This window comes from Portunus trituberculatus, chromosome 8, assembly GCF_017591435.1.
Source record: "Portunus trituberculatus isolate SZX2019 chromosome 8, ASM1759143v1, whole genome shotgun sequence".
NCBI classification, from domain to species: domain Eukaryota; kingdom Metazoa; phylum Arthropoda; class Malacostraca; order Decapoda; family Portunidae; genus Portunus; species Portunus trituberculatus.
Window position 1 is genome coordinate 2,232,179 of NC_059262.1, and position 27,822 is coordinate 2,260,000.

Sequence of the window (27,822 nt, forward strand, 5' to 3'; positions counted from 1 at the left end):
GAGACATACAAACATACATACAGACAGACAAATACTCCCCAACTAACACAAAATATTACAAAAACCACTTATACACACAATATTGATAAAAACAAACATAAATAAACGAGAAAAAAAAAAAAGATAAAAGGAGCGAAAGAAAACTAACAACAACAACAACAACAGGAATAAAATCAATCAATTAATAAAACTAATATATTTTTTTTTACTTATTTATTTTTTCAATCAATTATTTCCACCCTTTTTTTTCTTATTTCATTTAATACAACAATCTTTTCACGTTTTCTTTCATCTTCACCCTCCTTCCTTCCTTCCTTTCTCTCTTCCTCCAAATATGAATGCAAGTATCACAAATCTCATCTACTTAAGCGCTAATGGTGGGGTGGGAGGAAAAGCCACGCCCACCGCCGCCCGTGCCAGGTGTGTGGGCGGGCGTGGGTGTGTGGTGGGGTGCGAGAAAGCCAAGCATAACCACACCGGTGACTCACGGAACACGAACACGAATGAGTGATATGGCTAATGGCTGCCTGTCCGGGGTGAGGGAGGTGGTGGTGGTGGTGGTGGTGTTGGCGGGAAAGGGAAGGGGATACGAGCCTAAATGAAATGTATGGAAAATTGAGTGATGAAATACGAAAAGTGTTTATAAGGAAAATTTGCATAAAACGGAAAGAAAGAAAGTAAAAGAAAATAGATAAGAGAAAACAATTAACTAGGAAGGGAAGGAGATACGAGCTTAAATGAAATGTATGGAAAATTATGTGATGATTTATGGAAAAGAAGTGTATATAAGGAGAATCTGTATAAAGAAAAGATAGAGAAAAGATGAATAAAGACGATAGAGCGGGAAAACAATGAACTATAGAGGGAAGGAAGGGGACACGAGCCTAACATTAAATATATCGAAATTTTATGTAGTGGATTAAGTAAAAAGTGTAATGAAGACTGATACATGAAAAAAAAGAAAGAAAAAGGAATGAAAGAAAAGGAAAAAACAATATGAAGAAAGAAAATTAAAGCAATAAACTAGAAAAAGGAGAAACAAGCCTACGGGAAATGATGTAATGAATGAAGGAAAGGATGTGTATATAATGAACTCTAATAAAAAAAAAAAGAGAAAGAAAAAGAAAGACAAACGAAAAAGAAATAAACAGTAACATTTGACAAGGGAAAAATAATTAGTAATCATTGAAGACTGAAAGAAAATGACCACAGAGAAAACAAGAAGAGAGAAAAAAAATAGGAAAAGAAGAAAAAAATGAACAGGACAAAATGAACCTCACTCAAAAAAAGCGAAAATCAAAGAAACAAGAAAAATTAATATAGAAAACCCTGAAAAACGAAGAAAAAAAAAAAACTAACTAACACGAAATAAGAAGAAAAATAAGAATAAAACAATAAGTATGGCAGAATAACACATGATTCTCTCTCTATACAAGTCATGATAATAATGATAATATACAAACACTACCGTCACATACCTAAGTATATACAAACACACACTACATCAATAATAATAATAATAATAATAATAATAATAATAATAATAAAAATAATAATAATGGACAGCCTTATATTAAAAAGTACAATAACAAAACCAAAACATTAATGAGTTGAAGAAGTCATTACAATATATTTTAGTCTTATTTCCCCTTCACTCCTCCTCCTCCTCCTCCTCCTCCTCACCTGCCATTAATTAAGGTACAAGTTAAGGTAAATGCTTGTACACCTAAGAGCCTGGAAAAAAAATAATTATACGTGGAAAAATACATACATACATACATTACATACAGTGTTTTATATATATTTAATTGGTGGTGGTGGTGGTGGTGGTGGTGGTGGTGGTGGTGCAAATAGTCTCGTTAGTGCATCTAATTTTCTCTCTTTGCCAATTCCCAAGAAACAGACAAAATATATTAAATGTTATAATAATAATAATAATAATAATAATAATAATAATAATAATGATAATGTCTTTTTACCATTGTTTAGTATGTCCATCGTAATTCTCTCTCCTATTTTGGTATGTGAATGTTTGAATGTTGCTGCTGTTGATGACGTCACAGGCTTACACAAGCTCAATTTTTCAGCAATTTTAACGGTGTCACATTCATATTTTCTTAAACTGTTTCATTTATTTTTATTTTCACTGTTTTTTTTATTCTTACTCTTACGTGCTTTATTTTTTCTAACTGCAGACTTTTTTTCAGCACTTTTAAATTCTCCAACTCAATTTTTTTTTTTTTAAACTCGTAGCTTTTTTTTCTACATATTTTACCTTTTAATCATTTTATTAACTTTTAACAATTTCACATCATTAATTAAAATCTTTGAAACTTTATTTTTTATTTCTTGTAAGTTTTTTTTTTCTACACATTTTACTTTATCATTTTTCTCACTTTTAACAATTTCATTTCATTAATCAAAACCCTTCAATCTACTTTTTTTTTTATTTCTTTTAACTTTTTTTTCCTCTTACAATTTTCCCACATTACTTTAGAATTTTTTTTATAGATCTTTCCTTTTTAGACTTAGTTTCCCTCTGGCTGGCTTTTCCTCGCACTCTTCAATGGTCTCACTGCTGCTGCTTGGAAGGAAACTCTCGTAGCCTTCTCTTTCACACTTACAACAGGTTCACATTACCACAGCACATATTTATTACATATTTCAACGGGTTCACAATACCACAAACTCCTGCAGGCTGCTTATTTCACTCTTTAACGGGCTTACAATACCACAAATTTTTAAAGGCTGCTTGTTTCATATTTTTTAACGAATTCACAATACCACAATTTTTTTAAACCAATTATTTCGTACTTTTCAATGAGTTCCTAATACCACAAATTCTTAAAGGCAAAACGTTTCCACTTTTTAACGGGTTCACAATATAAATACACTCCTAAAGGCCAGACATTTCTACTTTTTTTTAACAGGATCGCAACATAAACAAACTTCTGAAGGCTGCATAATTCATACCTTTTAACGGGTTCACAATAACACAAACTTCTGAAGGCTGCATAATTCATACCTTTTAACGGGTTCACAATAACACAATCTCCTGAAGGCTGCACATTTCATACCTTTTAACGGGTTCACAATACCACAAACTCCTGAAGGCTGCATAATTCATACTTTTAAACATGATCACAATACCACAAACTCCTGAAGGCTGCATAATTCATACTTTTAACGGGTTCACAATACCACAAACTCCTGAAGGCTGCATAATTCATACCTTTTTAACGGGATCACAATTAACAAATTCATGAAAGGCTATGTTTTTTTTTCCCCACAGGTTAATAAAGCAAACTATGAAATGAAGCTAACACATAAAAAATATATATAAAAATTCCAAGTGCTTTATAAAATTTACCCATTGCTGATACATAAACACGAGAAAAGGAGGGAGAGGGAGGAGGAGGAGGAGGTGAAGAGGATAGAATAGGGCGAACTATATATAAATAGTTAACCATTATGGAAATCTGCCACTTCTACTACTGCTCTTTACTATCAATCACTGCCTTTTATTCAATCACAGTAAAAAAATAACGATCTAGGGGCAAATTTCCACAAGGGGACGAGAATTTAGGGAAACTTCAACTATCCTATTGAGAATCTAGGGAAACTTTTAACATTTTTCCTCAGCATTGAAGAAAATTTCCCCAGATTCTTACAGCAAGTACTACTGACATAAATGAAGCTAAAGTTTGTAATTACATGGTTTAATTGTGGTTTTAACTAGTTTGTAGTGAAATATACGGTAGCATGGGGAGCGAACACACACACACACACACACACACACACACACACACACACACACACACACACACACACACCACTGCAATTACATCATTTTATCTCGAATTTTGTTTATATTTTTATTTTTCTCTCTCTCTCTCTCTCTCTCTCTCTCTCTCTCTCTCTCTCTCTCTCTCTCTTACAGTACATAATTACATAAACACATTAACTAATCCTCTCTAATTTAATTCCTTTATAAATTAATTAGGCAAGTCTCTCTCTCTCTCTCTCTCTCTCTCTCTCTCTCTCTCTCTCTCTCTCTCTCTCTCTCTCTCTCTCTCAGACAGACATGAAGTGATTAATTGAACACTCAAGAAATATAACTGTACATTTTTTTTTCTTTTTCTTGCTTTTTTTATGTAAATGCTAAAAAGGATTAGTTTCTTTTTTTTATTTTGTTTGTTTTGTTTCTTGGTCTCTCTCTCTCTCTCTCTCTCTCTCTCTCTCTCTCTCTCTCTCTCTCTCTCTCGTTAATTTTCTTCCCTTCACCTTATTCCCTTGTGTGTGTGTGTGTGTGTGTGTGTGTGTGTGTGTGTGTGTGTGTGTGTGTGTGTGTGTGTGTGTGTGTGTGTGTGTGTGTGTGTGTGTGTGTCATTAATGAACATAAATATGTATGCTCTCTCTCTCTCTCTCTCTCTCTCTCTCTCTCTCTCTCTCTCTCTCTCTCTCTCTCAAGGAGTTAAGGATGGAGGGAGGAAGGAAGGAAGGAAGGAAGGAAGGAAGGAAGGAAGGAAGAAGGGAGAGATGGAGGAAAGGAAGGAAGGAAAGAAGAAAAATATCAAAATTCATTCTTCTATTCCCTTCCTCCTCCTCCTCCTCCTCCTCCTCCTCCTCCTCCTCCTCCTCCTCCTCCTCCTCCTCCTCCTCCTCCTCCTCCTCTAATCTACAAAAGAGGAAAAGACGAACGGAAAGAAGAGGAGGAGGAAAAAAATAATAATATACACTTTTCTTCCTCCTCCTCCTCCTCCTCCTCCTCCTCCTCCTCCTCTGATCCGTGAAGAAGAAGAGGAGGAGGAAGAGGAAGAAGAGAGAAATAGCTAACCACCACCATCACCACCACAACCACTACCACTTCCTCCTCTTCCTCTAACTAACGGAAGAAGAAAATATAGAATTGTCTAACCACCTCCTCCTCCTCCTCCTCCTCCTCCTCCTCCTCCTCTTGCTTTAAACTTAGAATGAATTGAAGAAAAAAGGAAAGAAAAAGAGAGAGAAGAGATAGAGAAACTTAACCTCCTCCTCCTCCTCTTCTTCCTCTTCCTCTTCCTCCTCTTCCTCTAAACTAAGAACAAAAGGAAAGAGGAAAAAAAAAGAGAGAAGAGAGGAGACAACAAACGAACCTCCTCCTCTTCCTCTTCCTCCTCCTCCTTCAAATTAAGAACGAAAAGAAGAGAGGAAGAAAAACTAGAGGAGATATAACAAACTAACCTCCTTCTCTTCTTCTTCTTCCTCCTCCTCCTCCTTCTCTTCCTCCTTCTCCTCCTCCTCCTCCTTAAACAGGTGGAAACTCACTCTCATCATCAAATTTCAACACACTTTTTGGCGGCGACTCACACGCTGCCGCCATCTCGCTCATCTTGTCCGCTTCTGTAGGGAGAGAGGGAGAGAGAGAGAGAGAGAGAGAGAGAGAGAGAGAGAGAGCGTGAAGGAGTGGTATCGAGAATATGTATTAGGGAGAGAGAGAGAGAGAGAGAGAGAGAGAGAGAGAGAGAGAGAGAGAGAGAGAGAGAGAGAGAGAGAGAGAGAGAGAGAGAGAGAGAGAGAAATACTGCAAAAATGCTAATTCATAAAAAAACATCAATATCATCATCATCATCATTATTAATCCCACAGAACACTTCAACAGAGATATGACACTATAAAACACGATAATAATAATAGTAATAATAATAATAATAATAATAATAATAATAATAATAATAATAATAATAATAATAATAACAGACTTCATGCATATATACAACACAAGTGCAAAATGTGTGTGTGTGTGTGTGTGTGTGTGTGTGTGTGTGTGTGTGTGTGTGTGTGTGTGTGTGTGTGTGTGTGTGTGTGTGTGTGTGTGTGTGTGTCAAAATACCCGACAATCATCTACACACACGCACATACACAGGGCACCACAATACCCGTCATGGCGCCACACAGGGACCAATACCACCACAGTGCGAGCGATGGGCCAAGGCTAGTGTGCTTCTCTTAACCCCTTCAGCACCATGACGCGTTTCCATATTCACTCTGCTTACTATTTGGTGATTTTGTACAGCTTCAGAAACTCATGTGGGGGGTTAAAATAGCGAAGACTGTGGCTATTAATCTTGTGACCTCCATAGACCTTCCTAATGTCAATAAAATGGTCTAATGGTACGCAAATCTCAAGGTACAAATGTGTCCCAGTACTGAAGGGGTTAAAATAGTGAAGACTGTGGCCATTAATCTTCTGACCTCCATAGACACTTCCTAATGTCAATAAAATGGTCTAATGGTACACAAATTTCAAGGTACAAACGTGTCCCAGTACTGAAGGGATCAAGCCTCCTGCACACCCTGTATGTACATTTTTACCATGTATGTAAACTGCAATTTTAATAAACCATATATTATTATCTTAACCCAATCAACACCACATCACCACCACACCAGCCTCTTCCCACAAACATTTATCCCACGCAAACGTCCCTACAACACTTACTAATCCACAAATATTAACTTACAACATCCATTAATCCCTCAAACCAAGATTTCCGTGACTATTACCTTTAAAAGACCACAAAAACACAGGAGTTAGTTGAAAAGTGACGATTTCTATTACCGTATTCTAAAACCTTATATTCTTTCGCCATGATTATTTTTCAAGACCGCAAAGATGACTCGCCGGGTTCTCAAGATTCCTTTTACTGATCAAAGTGTAGAAATAATGTTAATCTGTCACTGAAACCACAAAAGCACCCTTGAAAACGCTCTGCTCTCTCACCAAGACTATTTTCCAAGATCACACAGATAACTAACGGGGTTTTTAGGCTGTTTCTCCTGTCAATAACGTGGAAATATTGTTAATCTACCACTGGAACCGTAAAAAAACCTTTGAAAACCCGTCACGTAAACTTACTGCTACACAATATATTTTCTACGTAAGACAGCAAAAAAGAGGTGAACAATAAGATAAGATAAGAGAAAACAGAATCGTTGAGATGAAAGTTACTAAGAAAAATATATTGCGTTTGTGTGTCTGCGTGTGCGTGTCCGTGTGTGTGTGTGTGTGCGTGTGTGTGCGTGCGTGCTAACCCTCCTTCCTATCACATTATCATCTCTCCATTTTTTGTGATACAGTTGAAACCTTTAAAAAAAATACAAACATACTCTTTTTCTCATCCAATCCACCACTACTACTACTATCACCACCACTACTACTACTACCACCACTACTACTACTATTATCAAGGTTCCAGCCAGCATAGAGCCTAGAATACCATGCACCAAGCAGAAACTAACACTAAAGTGGCATCTAACCCTCTAAAGACCACACAAATCACCACTACTAACCCTACGTATAGGATCTCAGGGATAGAATAGGATTAAGGAGTGTAGGATAGTGTAGGACAGCTAGATAAGGTATAGGATAGGATAGTCTTCAGGTTAGATAAGTGTAGGATACGATAGGATTAGTTAGATAACGTTTAGGATAGGATAGTGTAGATTGCATAGGATGTAAGGATAGTGAAAGGCAGTAGGATAGAATAGACATGTGGTAACTTCACACTGTTAATAATAGAAGATAAAAGAGATGGATGAATGAATGGGAGAAATAGAGAAATGGAGAAAAATGGAAGAAAGAGTTGAAAAGAGTAAAAATATAAGTAACAAATTGAAGGAAAAAATAAAAAAAAGTAAAAAATTAAGTAAAGCCGAGGAAGAATAATGAAAAAATAGAAAAATAGAAAGAAATAGAAGGGAAAAAAGGGGAACAAAAGAAAATAGAAACTGAAAAATACAAAAAAATATTAAAGAAATAGAAAAATATAGAAGAAATAGAAAATGAAAAAATAAACTTGAAAAATTGAAAATAGAAAAGAAAATAGAAACTGGAAAATTGAAGATAAAAATAAAACAGAAAATAGGAAAAATTCTATAGAAAAAAAGAAAATAAATAGAAAATGAAAAGTAAAAGCAAAATAGAAACTAGAAGGAAAAAATGAAAAATATAGAAAAGTAAAAAAATTGAAAAAAAAAAAGAAAAAGAAAGAAAAATAAAGAAAAATTGGAAACTAGAAAAAGAAAAAGATTTAAATAGAGAAAAAGTAAAAAAAAAAAAAAGTAGCAAAGAGGAAGAAGAAGAAAGAAAGGAACAATAAGAAAAAGGTAAAAATTAAGTAAACCAAACCATGAAAGATGCAAGAACGACACGCACCACTACAGAATCCAACCCTCTTTAAGAACCACAAGGAGGATTACTCAGATGAAGAACATACAATTCCTGGTAAAGTGATATTAGCCTCTCTTAAGACAGGATTCAAGTTTATAGAGACGAATCAAAGAAGGATTAGAGCTTATAATTGTATCAAAGCTTGCCAACTCCATGGTAAGGATGACAAAAGGAATCGAACACCACAAATGAGGTTTAAAGAAGGATTATAGTTTTCAATAAGGGATTTAAGCATTTACAGACATGTTCAATAAGGGATTTAACCAATTATAGACGAATTATAGAAGAAATTGGGCTTAAACCAGTTTCAAAATTTTCCAACTCCGTGGAAAGACAAGTAAAGGGAATCGAACACCACAATTGAAGGTTTAAAGAAGGATTACAGGTTTCAAAAGAGAATTTAAGCTTCCATGGACAAATTAAAGAAGGATTACGAATTTAAACGGTATCAAGGCTTCCCAACTCCATGATAAAGATAGCAAAAGCGAATCTAACACCATAATGAAGATTCAAAGAAGGATTACAGGTTTCAAAAGGGGATTTATGCAATTATAGACAAACTAAAGAAGGATTAGGACTTATAACACTATCAAAGCTTCCGAACTCCATGATAATGATAAGAAAAGCGAATCTAACACCACAATGAAGGTTTAAGAGAAGGATTAAAGTGTTCTACTGAGGATTTAAGCTTCCATAAATCCCTGAACGGTAAAATAAACACAAAATAGACGATCGAGGAATAGAAGAAGAAGAAGAAGAAGAAGAAGAAGAAGAAGAAGAAGAAGAAGAAGAAGAAGAAGAAGAAGAAGAAGAAGAAGAAGAAGAAGAAGAAGAAGAAGCAGAAGAAGTAGAAGAAGAAGAAGCAGAAGAAGAGAAGCAGAAGAAGCAGAAGAAGAAGAAGAAGAAGAAGAAGAAGAAGAAGAAGAAAAGAAGAAATCAACACAGCAAACATGGAAAAGGAAAACTAAATAAATAAAAGGAGAGAGAAGAAATTAGAAATAAAAATAAGGGAAGAAATGAACAATGATGATGATGATGATGATGAGAGAGAGAGAGAGAGAGAGAGAGAGAGAGAGAGAGAGAGAGAGAGAGAGAGAGAGAGAGAGAGAGAGAGAGGTTAAACTGAGAGACAGACACACACACACACACACACACACACACACACACACACACACACACACACACACACACACACACACACACACACACACACGGAAAGAGAGAGAGAGAGAGAGAGAGAGAGAGAGAGAGAGAGAGAGAGAGAGAGAGAGAGAGAGAGAGAGAGAGAGAGAGAGAGAGAGAGAGAGAGAGAGAGAGAGAGAGCACCTACTTCCTCAATACCTAAACCTCACCTAACCTAACAATAACAATAATAATAATAATAATAATAATAATAATAATAATAATAATAATAATAATAATAATAATAATAATAATAATAATAATAACTAACCTAACTTAAGCTATACATATAATAAATAGGGTGCTGAGGTGCTGAGATGCAATTAAGTCAAGTTAGGTTAGGTTAGGTTAGGTTAGGTTAGGAGAGGATAGGGTAGGGTTGGGTAGGATAGGGTTGGGTAGAGTAGGGTAGGGTAGGGTTGGGTTGGGTCAGATATAATGCAAGTCAGAGTGAGAGTGAGTGAGTGAGTGAGTGAGTGAGTGAGTGAGAGTGCGTTACATATATTTCTACTTGCGTACAGACTGAACATGCTGAGAGAGAGAGAGAGAGAGAGAGAGAGAGAGAGAGAGAGAGAGAGAGAGAGAGAGAGAGAGAGAGAGAGAGAGAGAGAGAGAGAGAGAGAGAGAGAGAGAGAGAGAGAGAGAGAGAGAGATTGAAAAAATGAAAAGAAAACAGAGGAAAACAAAGATGGAAAAGGAAAATTGAAAAAATGAAAACAACAAAAGAAATGGAAAAGGATGAAAAAGAAAAAAAAGGAAAAGAATAAAAGAAAAAGAAAAAGAAAAGGAAAATAGAGAAAGGAAAACAAGAAAAAAATGAAAAAGAAGAAAATTAAAAAAGAAAAAGAAATCAGAAAAAAGAGAAAAGGAATAAAATAGAAACAATAAAGAAAATAGAGAAAATAGAGAAAAACTAGAAAAAAAGAAAATAGGAAAAAATAAAGAAAATAGAGAAAATGAAAAGACTCGATAAAATGAAGAAAATAGGAAAAAAAATAAAGAAAATTGAGAGAAAAGGAAGAAAAAAACTGAAAAAAATAAAGAAAATGGAGACAAAAGAAATCTGAATAAAAAGGAAAACAAGAATAAGAAAACAAAAATGAAAATAAAAACAAGACAAAGAAAAGAAAGAAAGAAGAAAAAACCAAGAAAAACAGAAAAAAAAAAAATAAATAAATAAATAAAATGAAGAATTAAAACACCTAAAACAGCCAAGACAGCCAGACAGCCAGACAGCCAGACAGTGCGACAGACGTAGATATGGACACTTCTATTACAACTACCTGTCATGACGGAGGCCGGTCCCCTGAGTACTCCTGCATACGTCCCCTCTCCTCCTCCTCCTCCATCAGTGTGAGCTGCTGAGGGGCCAGGGCACCGCGTGAGTAGTGGTGGTGGTGGTGGTGGTGGTGGTGGTGAGGGGGTATTGGTGTGGTGTGTGGTGGTGAGGGGGGTATTGGTGTGGTGGTGGTGGTGGTCATGTGGTGGTGGTGGTGGTGGTGGTGGTATTTTTGCGTGTTTTTGTAGTAGTAGTAGTAGTAGTAGTAGTAGTAGTAGTAGTAGTAGTAGTAGTAGTAGTAGTAGTAAAAAAAAAACACCACTAGCACTACAGGATTAGTCACGGTAGTAGTAGTAGTAGTAGTAGTAGTAGTAGTAGTAGTAGTAGTAGTAGTAGTAGTAGTAGTAGTAGTAGTAGTAGTAGTAGTAGTAGTAGTAGCAACAAATATAATATCAATAATAATAATAACAATAATAAAAATAAAGTAGTAGTAGTAGTAGTAGTAGTAGTAGTAGTAGTAGTAGTAGTAGTAGTAGTAGTAGTAGTAGTAGTAGTAGTAGTAGTAGTTGTAGTAGTAGTAGTAGTTAGTGTTACCTTTACAGAATACCTACCACCACCACCACCACCACCACCACCACCAGTGTCCTAACCTAACCTAACCTACCCTCACTTCTGCCACAGTGTTAGAGAGGGTGAGTGAGGGACAAGGAGACACTGTAGGGGGCTTCACAAGTTATATACACTGTCCTGGACTACTACTGCACACATCACACTCTCTCTCTCTCTCTCTCTCTCTCTCTGAATGTATAAACTACAAACAAAATGAAATAAAAAGCTGTAAACAAGAAAATTTATGAAAACACACACACACACACACACACACACACACACACACACACACACACACACACACACACACAATGACAACAACACGCCAATAGAAAAACAATAAATAAACCTAAACAACAACAACAACAACAGAAAATAAAGAAAAAAAATTGAATCAAGAAAAACCAAACCAAACCAAAACAACAACAACAACAACAACACACCTGGTTCAGTCTTCTTGGCGGCCCCAGGGTAAGGTCCAGGGGTGGCGGTGGAGGCCCCAGTACACTCCCCTGTGGTAGGCCCCCCCTCGTTTCCATCCAGTCTGTGGGGTGGAGGAATGGAAGTGTTAGTGTGTGGGGAGAGGAGAGGAAGAGGGAGAGAGAGAGAGAGAGAGAGAGAGAGAGAGAGAGAGAGAGAGAGAGAGAGAGAGAGAGAGAGAGAGAGAGAGAGAGAGAGAGAGAGAGAGAGAGAACCCTAGCACCTCACACCAGCACTCTACCACTGTAACACCACAAACTACCACCACTACACCACACTAACCTCACTCTAACACCCTGAAAACTCACCCTAACACCATGAAACCAAACCTGACACCACACTCTACCATGTCACCTTATCCAACCACCCTAACCTAACCATACCACCTCATTTACCTTCCTAACACACCTTTAATCTTGCTCTAATAACTTGGTCCTCACATCTCTAACTTCTCAATAACTTACCTTCCCTAATGCCTTTCTAAACTTTTTTCTAACAAGTAGTTTTTATTTTTTTATATATATTTTTTAACTATCTAATGTCTCTCTGATAACTAATGCTACTCCTCACCTCTATAACTCCTCAACACCTTTCTAAAAAACCCTTTCTAATACGTGTCTTTACCTTTCTTTAATCATCTATTCCTTTAATGCCTCAACAGTCTTTCACCTTGCTGCAATAACTACTCTCTCCTCTTTACTTTTCAATAACTTACTTTCTCAATGTCCTCCTAAATTCTAATCAGTAGCTTTCATTTCTATACATTTTTTCCCAATCATCCATCCTTCTCTAGTCTCTTTAATCTTGCTCTAATAACTACAAACAATAACTTCAATAACCTTCTAAACACCTTTCCAATTTTTTTTCAACCAGTCTGTAGCATCACCAGCACCACCTCACCTGTGTTGCTTGATAAGGGTGCAGTCTCCGCCCTCGCTGGTGTTGAGGCTGTACACGTAGAGGTAGCCGTCCATGGAGGCCACCAGCACCCTAGTCTGCTTCTGTATCCTGTGAGGGAGACTCAGGCTAAACACAGGAGAAAATGAGTGAGGGAGAGAGGGAGGGAGAGGGGCAGAGGGAGTAAAGGAGGGGAATGGGTGAAGGAAGAGAAGGAAAGAGGGAGGTGGTATATGGGTGAATGAGAGGTGTGTATGAGGGAGTGAAGGAAGGAAGGAGAAGAAAGGAGGGAGGGAAGAAAGGAAGGAAGGAAAAGGTGTATGGGTGAAGGAAGGAAGGAAGGAAGGAAGGAAGGAAGGAAGGAAGGAAGGAAGGAAGGAGGGAGGGAGTGAAAAAGAGGAGTATATAGGCAAGGGAAGGAGAGATGGGTGATTGTGAAGGAAGAGAAGGAAAGGAGGGAAGGGGGATGGAGGGAAGGGGTGTGTGGGAGGGGGAGGGAGTAAGAGTGTATGGCTGACTAGATGACTGTCTGACTGATTGTATGACTGTTTGCTTTGTATGTGTGACTGACTGACTGACTGACTGACTGGATAACTTACTTTCTTTAACTGCCAAATAGAATGACAGGTGAAACTGACTGACTGACTGTGTGTGTGTGTGTGTATGTGTGACTGACTGACTGATTGTATGTGTATGTGTGTGTGTGTGTGTGTGTGTGTGTGTGTGTGTGTGTGTGTGTGTGTGTGTGTGTGTGTGTGTGTGTGTGTGTGTGTGTGTGTGTGTGTGTGTGTGTGTGTAGAAATTAAATGCAAAGAAAATGAACAAACAAAAGAACAAAAATAACAAACACACAAACAATAACACATTTTTTTCATTACCATTACTAATCATCACCTATCAGCACATCACCATTACTTCATCACCATTATCATCCCATCACCACCACACAACTATCATCACCATTACATTTCAAAGCAACACTATCATTTTCACTATCATCTATTAATTCAAACACCATCACCATTATCATTATTTCACTATTATTACTACTATTCATTTACTATCATTTCTAAGTAGAGTATTGTCACTTCACTTCATTACAACACCTTCCATATCACATCACTTCATTATCACTACCATTTTTTTTTTTAAGTAATATTATCATCTCATTTTATCATTATTATCTCTCTATCTATCTATTTCCCCCCCTCAGAGGCACCACCATTATATCACAAGGAGTCACGTTGCACAAGGCTTTCTTCTTCCTCTCACCACTATTCTGTCCACCTCCCTAGTGCAAGAGTTAACCAGTATTCTCAGTCTGTCACCACTATTCTGTCCACCTCCCTAGTGCAAGAGTTAACCAGTATTCTCAGTCTGTCACCACTATTCTGTCCACCTCCCTAGTGCAAGAGTTAACCAGTATTCTCAGTCTGTCACCACTATTCTGTCCACCTCCCTAGTGCAAGAGTTAACCAGTATTCTCAGTCTGTCACCACTATTCTGTCCACCTCCCTAGTGCAAGAGTTAACCAGTATTCTCAGTCTGTCACCACTATTCTGTCCACCTCCCTAGTGCAAGAGTTAACCAGTATTCTCAGTCTGTCACCACTATTCTGTCCACCTCCCTAGTGCAAGAGTTAACCAGTATTCTCAGTCTGTCACCACTATTCTGTCCACCTCCCTAGTGCAAGAGTTAACCAGTATTCTCAGTCTGTCACCACTATTCTGTCCACCTCCCTAGTGCAAGAGTTAACCAGTATTCTCAGTCTGTCACCACTATTCTGTCCACCTCCCTAGTGCAAGAGTTAACCAGTATTCTCAGTCTGTCACCACTATTCTGTCCATCTCCCTAGTGCATCCAAGAGTTAACCTTTCTCTGGCACACTCTGGAACTCCCTGCCTGCTTCTGTGTTTCCATCTTCCTGTGACCTGAACTCACTGAAGAGGAGGTTCCAACACACTTATCCCATTCTTCTGGCTAACTCTCTTCACCATGCTCGGGGACTGGCATATAAGTGGGCCTTTTTTTTTTACATTTTGTGTTGCCCTTGGCCAGCTTTCCCCTCTAACCCCTTCAGTACTAGGGCACATTTTTACCTTGAGTTTTGTGTACCATTAGACCATTTTATTGACATTAGGAAGGGTCTATGGAGGTCACAAGATTAATGGTCACAGTCTTCACTATTTTAATCCCCACATGAGATTCTGAAGCTGAATAAAATCACTAAACAGTAAGCAAAGTGAATATAGAAACACATCATGGTACTGAAGGGCTTAAATTTACCTGACTTCACCTCACCTCACCTCCACTCATCTCACCTGACTTCCCCTCCCCTCATGTCATTCCCCCTTCCCTCACCTCACCTGAAATAAACAAACACTCACGTTGCAATGGCGCACACATTCCGCACTCCTTGGAAGGGCAGGGTGACGGTGGCAAAGGCGCGACCTTGACTCATCATGTCTGCTACGGGAGTCGGCAGGTACGAGGCGGATGCAGACACAGCCTTCGTCATCCACCCCATCAATCCCTGCTGCTCCTCCACTACCGGGGGCCGCCTGGGGGAGTGGAGGGTGTTAAGATGAGGTTAGGTTAGGTTGGGTTGGGTTGGGTTGGGTTGGGTTAGGTTAGGTTAGATTGGGTGGGGTGGGTGGGGTGGGGTGGGGTGGGGTGGGGTGGGTGGGGTTGGGTTAAATTAGGTTAGGTAAGAATGGAGAACAAAACAAATAACAGGAAAAAAGATGATAAAGGATAAGGAAAGGAATAAGAATGAGAAGGAAAGGAAAGAGAAAGAGAGAGAGAGAGAGAGAGAGAGAGAGAGAGAGAGAGAAAAAATAAGAGAACAAGAAAGCAAGAAAGAGAGCAAGCAAACAAAAACCACAAAAAAAATAATAAAAAAAAATAAAAAATGAAAACCACACCCGTCAAAATTTTCCCTTATACAAAAAAAAATAAATAAAATAGAATAGAATAAATAAAACAAAAACAGTAAAATAATGATAGAAACACTGACGTTTCCTTGATCTCCTCGAGGCGGAAGACATGGACAGTCTCGGTGTTGGAGGAGGCACAGAGGAAGAGTGAGTCGGGGGAGAAGGCCAGGGAGAAGATGGTGGCACAGCGCTTCATCCCTCGCCGCAGCTCGTGAAGTCTGGCACCCTCCCCGACGCTGAACACCCTGATCACTGTACCCTTCTCGGAGGCTGTGGCAATCTGTGGAGGTAGTTTAGGTTAGGTTAGGTTAGAATAGGTTGGACTGTATTGGGGGTTAGGTTAGGTTAGGTTAGGTTAGGCATCCTTTGACACTGAATAACTGTCCCTTTCTATGAGGCTGTGGTGGTCTGTGAGGTTAGGTCAAATTGGGTTGGGTTAGGTTAGGTTTGGAGAGGTTTGGCTAGATTCAGATAGGTTAGGTTAGGTTAGGTTAAGTTCCCTCCTCGACACTGCTAACCCTGATAACTGTCCCTTTCTGTGAAGCTGTGGTGCTCTGTGGGGTTAGGCTAGGTTAGGTTAGGTTAAGCACTCTCCGGACACTGAATACATTGATAACTGTCCGTTTCTATGAGGTTGTGGTGATCTGTTAGGTTAGGTTGTCTGTGGGTGTGGCAGGGCAGTGGTACAGTGGTGGAGAGGTGCTGTGAGGGTGCGAGGTGGTGGTTGGTGGTGGTTGGGGTCTGTGGGTGGCTGTATTTTGTTCAATTTCAGAGATGCAACCTAGCCTAACCTAACCAGTCACTCCTTTACAAAGAGTGTAATTGAAGTGGTGGAGGTTTTCTGGAGTGTTTCCATTCCAGTGACAGATTAAAAAGATTTATCCATTATAAACACGGAAAATACTCTTTTGAATGGCTCTAAGTGACAGTTTTACATGGGTGTCTTTATGGTTTTAGAGACAGATTTGTAAGATTTCTGTAATAGCAGGAAAAACTCTTGAAAAACCCAGCTAGTCACCTCCATGACCTTATAAAAAAGACATGTTGAGAGGAAAAGGTTAGGTTAAGGTTAAGGTTAGGTTAGGTTAGGTTAGGTTAAGGTTAGATGGTGTGGTTACCTTGGTGCCTGAGGCGTTGAAGGATATAGCTGCCAGGGGACTGTCATGTGCTGGTATCATGATCTTGGCTTGCTGGGAACACAAGACAGAGAAAACATTAAATAACTAACATATTTAATCCATCTCCTCTTAACCCCTTCAGTACCATGACGCATTTCCATATTCACTCTGTTTACTATTTGGTGATATTATAGATTCAGAAACTTGTGTGGTGATTAGAATAGTGAAGACTGTGGCCATTAATCTTGTGACCTCCATAGACCCTTCCTAATGTCAATAAAATGGTCTAATGGTACACAAATCTCAAGGTAAAATGCATCCCAGTACTGAAGTGATTAATTAATTCATTTATTCATTACTTATTTACTTTTCATCTAAGCTTACTGGAGACAAAAAGGAAAGAAAGTGGAATAAAACAACTTCACTATCTCTTTATCTCTCTTATATTCTATCTATTATCCTCTTATCAATTTATCTATTCATTTGTCAATCTTAACTAAAAGGGAATGCAGGAACACCAAGCCACACTCACAACTATCACATCTATTCCTTTGTCCTCTTTACTTCATCTATTCACTCATTTCCTTCACTGTTCCCCCATCCATCTCCATTACCCATCATCCCCCATCTCTTTTACCCATCTTTCACCCATCACCCCTATCTATCTCCCTTACCCATTACTGTCTATCTATCTTCCTCACCCATCCCTCACCCATTATCCTCCATCTATCTCCCTCACCCATTCCTCACCCATTACCCCCATACATGTCCCTTCCCCATTTCTCACACATTACTCACCCTCCATCTCCCTCACCTATCCCCTATCCATCACATCCCATCTATCTCCCTTACTCATCACCCCCATCCATCTCTCCCACCCATTACTCTCCATTTATCACCCTCACCCATCACCCCCCATCCATCTCCCTTACCCATCCATTAATCACCATCCCCACCACCCATTTCTTCATCCATTCCCTACTCATCCACACTAATCTCTTACCCATTCACCCATTTCTACCCATTACTCTCCTCCTATTTTCCTACCCATCTTATCTCCCATTTCCCTATTAATTTCACCCATTTCCACTTATACCCCCACTCACAACACCACACACACCACACACCTCCACTCACCATTCCAACACTCACCGCACACCACACCAACACTCACCACACACTTCCACACACCACCACACACACCACAACCCCTCCACACACCACCCCAACACCCCACACACACACCATGACCCCTCCACACACCACTCCAACACCCAACACTCACCACACACCTCCACACATCATCCACAATACCCCAACACACACCACAACACCAAACACACACCACAACCCCTCCACAAATCACACCAACACCACAACCCCTCTGCACACCACCCCAAACACACCATGACCCCTCCACACACCACTCAACACCACAACAATCACCACAACCCCTGTACTCATCACCACAACATACCAGACACTCACCAGGTTCTGTGCATCAAATATCTGGACCTGACCAATGGTGTTTGAGCCGGGGTAAGCCAGGAAGCAGTTCTCATTGCTGATGGAGAGCGCACACAGGCCGGTTGGGTTGGGTGGTGTGTCCCTGATGGTGTGCAGGACCTTCATGTCACGGATGTTGTGGATGTACAGCGACTCCTCCAGGCACACTACTAGACGCTGTTTGGGGGAGACGGGGGGTTAGGTTAGGTTAGGTTAGGTTAAAAGTTACAGGTCAGTGTCCCTAACAAGTACAAGAGCTAAATTATGTGAAAGTGTGATGAAAGAAAGATGGACCAAACATTTGCAAGAAAACAATATTATTAATGAAAGACAATTTGGCTTTACGAAAGGAAGATCATGCGTAACAAACCTTGTGCGCTTTTACTCTAGTCATAGACATAACACAGGGAAGAGATGGATGGGGTGACACTGTATTCTTAGATTTAAAAAAGCATTTGATAAAGTCTCACATGGAAAATTAATAAGAAAACTGGAAGATATAGGAGGAATAAAAGGAAAATTGCTGGAATGGATGAAGGATTTCCTACCTGGAAGAACTATGAGAGTGACAATTAGAGATAAGGAGTCCACCTGGAAGGAAGTTATAAGTGGGGGTTCTGCAAGGTTCTGTGTTGGCCACAATTATGTTTGCAATATACATAAGTGACATGGACCAAGGAGTAGAAAGCTATGAGTTTCTTTGCAGATGACGCAAAACTTTTGAAGAAAGTTGGGTCGCACGATGATGGTAGAACTCTACAGCAGGACTTAGATAGACTATGGGAATGGAGTAAAAGATGGGAGATGGAATTCAACATTAAGAAATGTAGCATAATGGAATTTGGGAAGAGCAAAAATAGGATAACAAGACAATATAAACTTGGAGAAGAGAAGATTAAAAAGGTGGAAAGTGAAAAGGACCTGGGAGTTCTCATAACAAAAGAAATGTCCCCCAATAAACATATCAATCAAATAGTTGGTGAGACCTACAACTTACTGAGAAATATTACAATTGCATTCTCATATATTGATGAAGATACGGTGAAAAAAGTTATTGGTATCCTTGATCAGACCACGACTGGAGTATGCAGCAGTACTGTGGTCACCTCACACCAGGAACAACACCAGGAAAATTGAAAGGATACAAAGAGATACAACACTGGAGCAGAGAAGAGAAAGAGGCGACCTGTTGACTATCTACAGAATAATGAATAATATGGAGCTTCCTGATAGGATCCACCTGCTGAAGAGGGACAGAAGGGACACAAGAGGACACAGACTAAAACTCAGAAAAGACAACTACAGAAGAGGCTTCAAGAAAAACAGCTTCCCCATAGAGTGATAGATATATGGAACGGACTGGACAGAGAGGTGGTGTGTGCAAAGTCCACCACCACCACTTGAAAAGAAAATTAGACACTGAGATACAGATACAGATACAGGACAACATCAGCATAGGCTCCCCTCCCGTAAAATACAACTAGGTAAACACCCACACCCACACACACACACACACACACAGACTCACCGCCCTGTTCAGTTTGACCCCCAGTATTGTGTTGGGGTAGCTGTAGTTGCATATCTCTGAGTTCTTCTTGAAATGGCACACTTTGAGTTTCCGCGGCGACGACAGGCTGACCACCGCCACCAAACTGCTGGAGAAGAGGCGCTCCACAATGCAGGTGTCCTCGTTACCTGCGGATACTGGCCATCAGGGAGTGGTGGTGGTTAGGTGAGGTTAGGCTACACTAGGTTAGGTTAAGGTGGGGTTAGGTTAGGTTAGACTAAGTTAGGAAGGTTTGGGTTAAGTATGATGTGATGTTATGTCAGGTTAGTTTAAATTAAGGTTAGTGTTTATACATTTGGAGGAAGAGGAAGATGAAGAGGAAAAAGAAGAAAAGGAAGACAATGAAAAGAAAGAGGATTCAAAAAGTAACAAGAACAAAGAGAGAGAGAGAGAGAGAGAGAGAGAGAGAGAGAGAGAGAGAGAGAGAGAGAGAGAGAGAGAGAGAGAGAGAGAGAGAGAGAGAGAGAGAGAGAGAGAGAGAGAACAGGTGTTAGGAGTTAAGTGGAGCAGAGTACATAGCAGGGAGAGGGAGAGGGTGAGAGGGAGAGGGAGAAGGAGAGGGAGAGAGAGAGGGAGAGAAGACATGCAAGGTTACAGGTGTCAGGTGTTTTTGAGAGAGAGAGAGAGAGAGAGAGAGAGAGAGAGAGAGAGAGAGAGAGAGAGAGAGAGAGAGAGAGAGAGAGAGAGAGAGAGAGAGAGAAAATATAGAGCATCATAATCAAAACAAACAAACAAAAACAATACTAGAATCAAAACTACATCAACATCATTCACACACACACACACACACACACACACACACACACACACTTTAAAGAATACCCACAATGCAGTGTTAGTTTCAAATATACCACGTTTTCTTTCAATAATGCAAGGTTAGATACAAATATAAACCCATTTTTTCCCCTTATTTTCCCTTTTTTCTCAGTAATGGAGGTTAATGGGGCTGTTCTAATATAAGCCTATTTTCTTATTGTTTTTAGTAGTGGAAGGTGGTGGTAGTAGTAGTAGTAGTAGTAGTAGTAGTAGTAGTAGTAGTAGTAGTAGTAGTAGTAGTAGTAGTAGTAGTAGTAGTAGTAGTAGTAGCAAAATTGAATCATGCTCAATAAAGGTCACACACACACACACACACACACACACACACACACACACACACACACACACACACACACACACACACACACACACACACACACACACACTCTTTTCAACACCCAACATACACACACACACACACACACCACCACCATGCACACACCAACACACCACCCAAACACCCCCTTACATACACCCACTTAAATACACACCCCTCTTCTCAACAAGATACCACTACAATAATGGTAACTACTTTTACCTACACCAGCCGAGAGAGGGTTAATGGAATGGGTAGGTTAGGTTAGGTTAGGTTAGGTTAGGTTGGGTTGGGTTAGGTTAGGTTAGGTTGGGTTAGGTGTGTTTATAGTTCCTTCATGCCTTGCTACATTTCATTCAGTGTGATGTAACTTCATTCTATGGTAAAGTGTTATATCAATCAGTCAGTCAGTCAATCAGTCAGTCAGTCAGTCAGTCACAAGTCAACAATACTAAAGAGAGTCAACATTATCAGACCAGCAACATACTTTTCACCAGCCAGCCAGCCAGTCAACCCACCCACCCTGCCAACCAGCCAGCCAGCCAACCAACCAACCAACCCGTCCACCAGCCAGACTAACCCTACCAAACCACAACTCTCACCCAACTAAGTAATGAACCATCCAGATAGCCAGATAGTCAAAACAGCCCAAACTACTGACTTGACTACACCAATCAATAAATAAAAATAAAGAGGAGGAGAAAGATGGAAGATAAAGGGAACAAAAACACTAAGAGGAGAAGAATAGAGTAAAAAAATGAAGAACAAACAATAAAGAGGAAGAGAAAGATGGAAGACAAACAGGAAAAATAAATACGAGGAGGAGAATAGAGTCAAAAATTAAGAACAAAGAATAAAGAGGAAGAGAAAGATGGAACAGAAAAAATAAACATTGAGAAGTGTTTTTTTCTTTTTAATGTTATGGCCTATAGCGCCTGAAGGCATACCTGAAGAATATATCTGGAAAGCGCTGTTCGGCTTCCGCCCATTAGTGGCACAGGCAATTTTAAAGTGGGGGCATATTAGGGCCCATATCACCACCCAAGTGCATCTTTGGTGAGCAATAACACCACCTACACCACCTAGAACCTGGGTATCACGGTGACATGTAGGTAACTTTAAACCACTCCACAAATGGCATAGGTTCAAAGCGGTATGTAGTGGGATTCGAACCTACGTGTGGATGTGTGCTCGATCCCACTCTCACCACCTTATCCACTACGCCGACCATGTAGGTAACTTTAAACCACTCCACAAATGGCATAGGTTCAAAGTGGTATGTAGTGGGATTCGAACCTACGTGTGGATGTGTGCCCGATCCCACTCTCACCACCTTATCCACTATGCCACTGCTTCTCTGAATAAAAAGTAAAGAATGAAAAATAGAGAAAGAGGAGGAGAAAGATGGATAAAACAGGAAATACAAACAATAAGAGGAGGAGAATAAAGAGAAAAGCATAAAGGAGAACAAGAAATAAACATGAGAAAGGTGGAAAAAATGATAAAGAAGAAACATGACAAACAAAATAGGAAAAATAATAAAGAAGAAAATAATAATGAGATGAAAAACTGAAAAAAATGTACCAAAAAGAGAAAAGAATAAGGAAAAACACAAAATAAAGAATATGCACCAAAAATTGTAGAAAAAAAGAAGGAAAAATAAGATAGACACCAATTCAACACCAAAACAACACCAGTAAAAGAACAACAACAAAAATCTTAAGCAAAACTACACCAATACACCAAAAATTAACGGGAAAGGGGAAAAAAATAAGACAGACATCAATTCAACACCAAATCAACACCACTACAAAAAAATGAATAAATAAATAAAAAATAATAATAATAAATAAATAAATAAAGCAAAATTATAAGGCCTAAAAGTTGAGAAAAGAATATACAGATACAACACCACTACTACACCACTACAACACCACTACAACACCAGTACCAGCTAGAAAAAGAGGAAAAACAAGAATTTAAAACAAAACTAACACCGGTGCACCACAAAACACCACAAAGCACCAAAAAGCTGAAAAAATATACAACACCACACAACACCAATTCAACACCAAAAAAAAAAAAAAAAAAAAACGAGTCTACACCAAAACTAACACCATTACACCACAAAACACTAAAAACACCAGAAAAAAAGTGAAAAAATAAGATGCAACACCAAACAACACCAAATCAACACCAAAAAAGAAAGAAAAACAAATATCTAATCACAAAAATTATGAAAAAAATGGAAAAAAAATACAATGACAAAAATAGAAAAAAATATACAATAGAAAATAATTAAAAAGAGGAAAATTTACGATACAACACCAGTACAACACCACAACAACACCAGTACGAGTCACCAGCACCACCTAGCCACCGTCAACACCCCCGCTGACTACTGGGCGGCCATCACAGGCTCAATACTCACTGGTGCCTGGGTAACTCTCCTCCTCGTCACCAGGGCTCAAAATTTCCGCCTCTGCCTCCAGACACTCACCTATACACTCCATCTCCCGGGTGTCTAGTGTGCGGGTGGTGGGTGTGGTGGGGGAGTAACATGTGGTGAGGGGTTAGGTCAGGTCAGGTTAGGTGAGGTTATAGGGTGGTGGAAAATGAATAAGGTAAGGTAAGGTAAACTATACAAACTATACACACACAACAAAATGACAAGCATTTCTCATTTCTCAATTTATGTGTCCAGATGATGCCATTTTGAAATCACAAGAGGTAAAAAACTGTCATCTTTTCAAATTACTTGAATTACTTAGAAAGACACCATGTCAAGACACTTTGCTGGCATGGCAAAGCTCAGGAATCACGAGATTCCAAGAGGTGTTTGTTTGTGGCGCCACACTGTGGTGACAGGTGATGGCAGCACAGAGGTGCTTCACCTTCAGGACAGCTGTGCTGCATGATAAACCTTGTCAGGAAGGTCAGCGTGTGCTGTCTTGCTGTCAGTCAGACCATTACTGCAGCAGTGACCAGCCTTTGTTTACTGCAGCTGAGAGGCACAAAAGTGTTTGACACAGGACTGTGCTGCACAGACACCAGGGTGCTGCCCACTCACTCTCTCAGACACACCCCTTCCAGGAATGGAGTAATCTATTCTACATTGATTCCCATGGACAAAATGGTTTGGCTTCATGATACATATATATATATATATATATATATATATATATATATATATATATATATATATATATATATATATATATATATACAGTGAAAGCAGTAACAGTGAACAGTTTGGATGGGTAATGACATGTTATGTGATCCCTTCAGAAACACATCCCTCACATAAATTGAGAAATCCCTGCATTGTACGAGTAGAAGCAAAAAAAAAAAATAAATAAATAAATAAATAAATAAATAAAGATAGAAATAGATAGAGGCAATAATAAATAAGTTAATTAATTAATAAATAAATAAGATTAAAATGAATAAGATAACAAATAAACTATACACACAAGAAATATATATACTGTACAAGATGAAAACAAATAAAAAATAGAAACAGAATAATAATAAAAATAATACGATAAACAAATGAAACATGACAAATGAATACTGTACACACACACACACACACACAAAAAAAAAAAAAAAAAAAAAAATTATATTGTAGAAGATAACAAAAATAGATAGAAACAAATAGAGACAATAATAAATAAATATGATAATAAATAAATCAATGATAAAATAAATGAAATGAGATAAACAAACTTTGCACACAAAAAAATCACATTGTAAAAGATAAAAACAATTACAAAATGAAAGAAGAACAAAAAATAAACAAATAAACACACACACACACACACACACACACACACACACACGACACAAAACACTGAAAAACAAAGCAAAGAGAAGCAAACAACATCCCACAACACAACAAACACAAGGCAGCTCTTGGCAACACTCTACTAAACATGAAGTCACAACACAACTCTCTCTCTCTCTCTCTCTCTCTCTCTCTCTTATTCTTGGTCCCTCTCCCTTTCTGCTCTCTCTCCCTCCTTCTGCTCTACTCTCTCCCTCCCCTACATTTTTTCAAGGTCTAAACATCAAAATATACACACAAAACACATGAAAAACACCTAAAACACACCAAGACACACCAAAACACACTCATAGCACACCAAAACACGTCAATACATTTTAAAAACACACATTTAATTACGGCAAAGAGATAGATAGATAGATAGATAGATAGATAAGGAAACCAGATTATTTTACATTTAAATAAATATATTGATTCTCTCTCTCTCTCTCTCTGAAATTCATCAAGACAAAAAACATACTCTTCTTCATTAATCTCTCTCTCTCTCTCTCTCTCTCTCTCTCTCTCTTTCTCTCACCATTGTCACAGATGAGTTCCAGTTTGTCCAGAGTGCTGAGAGAGTAGAGTCTGTAGCCAATTCTTGTTCCAACACCCAGCGACCTGTCAAAGAGGAGGCGTTACTCTGTGTGTGTGTGTGTGTGTGTGTGTGTGTGTGTGTGTGTGTGTGTGTGTGTGTGTGTGTGTGTGTGTGTGTTTTTTCTTTTTTCTTTTTCTTTCTTTTTTGTGTATTTTCTTTTTTCTGTTTTCTTTTATTTGTTTTTTTTCTTTTTCAGTTTTCTTTATTTTTTTCTTATTTTAGTATGTGTGTCTGTGTTGTTTTCTCTGTTTTTCTTTTCTTCCTTTTTTCTTATTTTAGTGTGGGTTTTAGTGTTCTTTTTTTGTGGGGTGGGGAGGGATGGGTGGGTGGGGTGGAGTGGCATGCGGTCAGGTAGGGTAGGGTAGGGTAGGGTAGGGTTGGGTTGGGTGGGCTGGGGTGGGGTGGGGTGGGGTGTGGTGTAGTGGTGATGTGGTGCGATAGGGAAATGTGAAGTGGTGGTGGTGGTAGTAGTAGTAGTAGTAGTAGTAGTAGTAGTAGTAGTAGTAGTAGTAGTAGTAGTAGTAGTAGTAGTAGTAGTAGTAGTAGTGAAGTGTAACCCTATATTACAAAGACCCAGACCTAGCCAGCCCCTGCCAGCAGTGTCAGAGGGTGGCAGGGAGGGTACAGACAGCCATGGGCCAGTGACACACCCCTGCTGTGATGACAACACCTGATAACACTGATGGTTACCTGCTGATCACACTGTGCTGAGGTGAGCTGAGGTGAGGTGGGCTGAGACTTTGGTTAGTTGAAGTGAGATGAGATGAGATGAGATGAGACAAAATGAGGGGAGGTGAAGTGAGGTGAGGTAAAATAGGCAAGGTGAGGTTAGGTAAGGCTAAATAAGGTAAGGTTAGGTTAGTTTAGGTTAGGTTAGGTTAGGTAAAGTAAGGTTAGGTTAGGTTAGGTAAGGTTAGGTTAGGTTAGGTAAGGTTAAGTAAAGTTAGGTTAGGTAAAGTTAGGTTAGGTTAGGTTAGGTAAGGTTAGGTAAAGTTAGGTAAGGTTAGGTAAAGTTAGGTTAGGTTAGGTTAGGTTAAGTAAGGTAAGGTGATTTAAGGTAAGGCAAGATAAGGTAGAAATGCCATCAGGATAACAGCAGATAATGACAGACAGGATAAGGTCAAATAAATGTCGGTACCAAACACAGGAGACCATGTTGACAACTTAATGACAAAGCAAAAAATGGAAAAAAAAAAAAAAACTTAATCAAGAAAATATTGTCCAAGTCACATCAACCAACCTAACCTAATCTAACCCCCTCAAAAGGATACAACCTAACATAACTCAGTATTAATAGCATCCACACAACACACACCCCCTCACCCCTTCACCCCACCCTTACCTCCGACACACCCCATCACCCACAGAGCCTGCCCTACAAAAAAAAAATCAAATAATAATAATAATAATAATAATAATAACACCCACACACACACACACTACATACCCGCCCACCACACCCACACCCCTGACTCAACACCCCCAACCTGCCCCCACACACACATTCACACCCACCCCTCATCCACCCCTGACCCAACACTCCCCCAACCCCACTCCACTAACCCACATCCCTGACCCCACACACACCCACTTGACAAACCCACACCTGTTCCTAATACCCACACACAAAGGCCAGCACCACCCCCGCCCACAGACACACCCCTTACATACACCCTTCCCTCGCTTATCATCCCCCACACACCCACCACCACCCCTTTCCCTTCACCTCCCCCCAAACACCCCTGCCCTAGATAAACCCAAGGCCACTGTAACAAAGACCTCCAGTCGCCCACACCCCTTAGGACCCCCGCCCCTCTGTAGGACTCCCCAGAGGATCACTCACGAATAGTCCTGATTGAAAGTGATGGAGAAGACCCCACCGCCCTCAGTGGGGAGAGCGGACCCTTGGGCGGCTAGACTCATGAGGCCTGCTATGCCCGCCTTCACGCCCTCGGTCACCACGCCCACACCTCCGCCCACGACGCTCACAGTGGTCCCAAGACTTTGCATAAACGGAGGAGGGCGCCCGGGGTGTGTGTGAGGGGAAGCAGGAGGGGAGGAGGGTGTGGGGGAGCTACAGCTGCTGCCCCATGATGGTACACTCGACAACTGAGGACGCCTGTGTTGTCCTATTTCTTACTAGTACACTAACTTGCTCAAACTACTATTAACCCTCTAACTATCACCACAACCACTAATTATACCTCTAAAAATCCAATGGTCTCTTTATATTCATGTTTTATTGCTGGTTTTCTAATTTTAAGTGGTATTCGATCGAGTTTCTTAATAGTGCACTAACTCATTTCAAGGCTAAAAATTACTTCAGCTCTAACTTGTACTAGTGGTTATATGCAGGATAGGATTACAGTTCACCCACACTCGAATTTCAGTGTGTAGTTAATTTTTTTTTATAGGCATTTTGTGATTTAGTATTTCTGAAGAGGTGACGAATCAGAGCGCGTGTCATGTGACGTCACCGT

The 27,822-nt window shown here is 39.5% G+C and overlaps 1 protein-coding gene and 1 long non-coding RNA gene across 10 annotated transcripts; both read right to left on the reverse strand.

Annotated features, from left to right (window-relative positions):
* Positions 1 to 253: 253 nt before the first annotated feature.
* Positions 254 to 4,247, reverse strand: LOC123500944. The gene is made up of 2 exons (XR_006673510.1): positions 3,130 to 4,247; positions 254 to 3,025 (listed from the first exon to the last, which is right to left on the reverse strand). It is a non-coding gene; the product is annotated as an uncharacterized LOC123500944 (long non-coding RNA).
* A 917-nt stretch (positions 4,248 to 5,164) lies between these two features.
* LOC123500951 (WD repeat domain phosphoinositide-interacting protein 2-like) lies at positions 5,165 to 27,474 on the reverse strand. 9 transcript variants are annotated; one of them, XM_045249506.1, is made up of 12 exons: positions 27,186 to 27,474; positions 25,283 to 25,365; positions 23,350 to 23,442; positions 19,748 to 19,914; positions 18,202 to 18,396; positions 16,714 to 16,785; positions 15,676 to 15,875; positions 15,047 to 15,220; positions 12,663 to 12,788; positions 11,726 to 11,826; positions 10,678 to 10,752; positions 5,165 to 5,382 (listed from the first exon to the last, which is right to left on the reverse strand). In XM_045249506.1, exons 1-12 carry the CDS (start codon positions 27,350 to 27,352, stop codon positions 5,288 to 5,290), a joined length of 1,548 nt encoding a protein of 515 aa, XP_045105441.1. In that variant the 5' UTR covers positions 27,353 to 27,474; the 3' UTR covers positions 5,165 to 5,287. The 9 variants fall into 9 exon arrangements, with proteins under 9 accessions (XP_045105441.1, XP_045105434.1, XP_045105456.1 ...); XM_045249499.1 differs by having other exon boundaries at positions 10,678 to 10,755; XM_045249521.1 differs by having other exon boundaries at positions 12,663 to 12,770; positions 27,186 to 27,473.
* Between the last annotated feature and the right edge of the window lie 348 nt (positions 27,475 to 27,822).

Bases quoted from the DNA above. Each gene is read 5' to 3' on its own strand.
- LOC123500951 (XM_045249499.1), bottom strand. From the start codon at position 27,352: ATGCAAAGTCTTGGGACCACTGTGAGCGTCGTGGGCGGAGGTGTGGGC. The intron at 18,397-19,747 runs GTGAGTCTGTGT...TCCCCCAAACAG, and splicing joins GGGTCAAACTGAACAGGGCG to CGTCTAGTAGTGTGCCTGGA. The intron at 12,789-15,046 runs GTGAGTGTTTGT...TCCTGTGTTTAG, and splicing joins AATGTGTGCGCCATTGCAAC to CCTGAGTCTCCCTCACAGGA.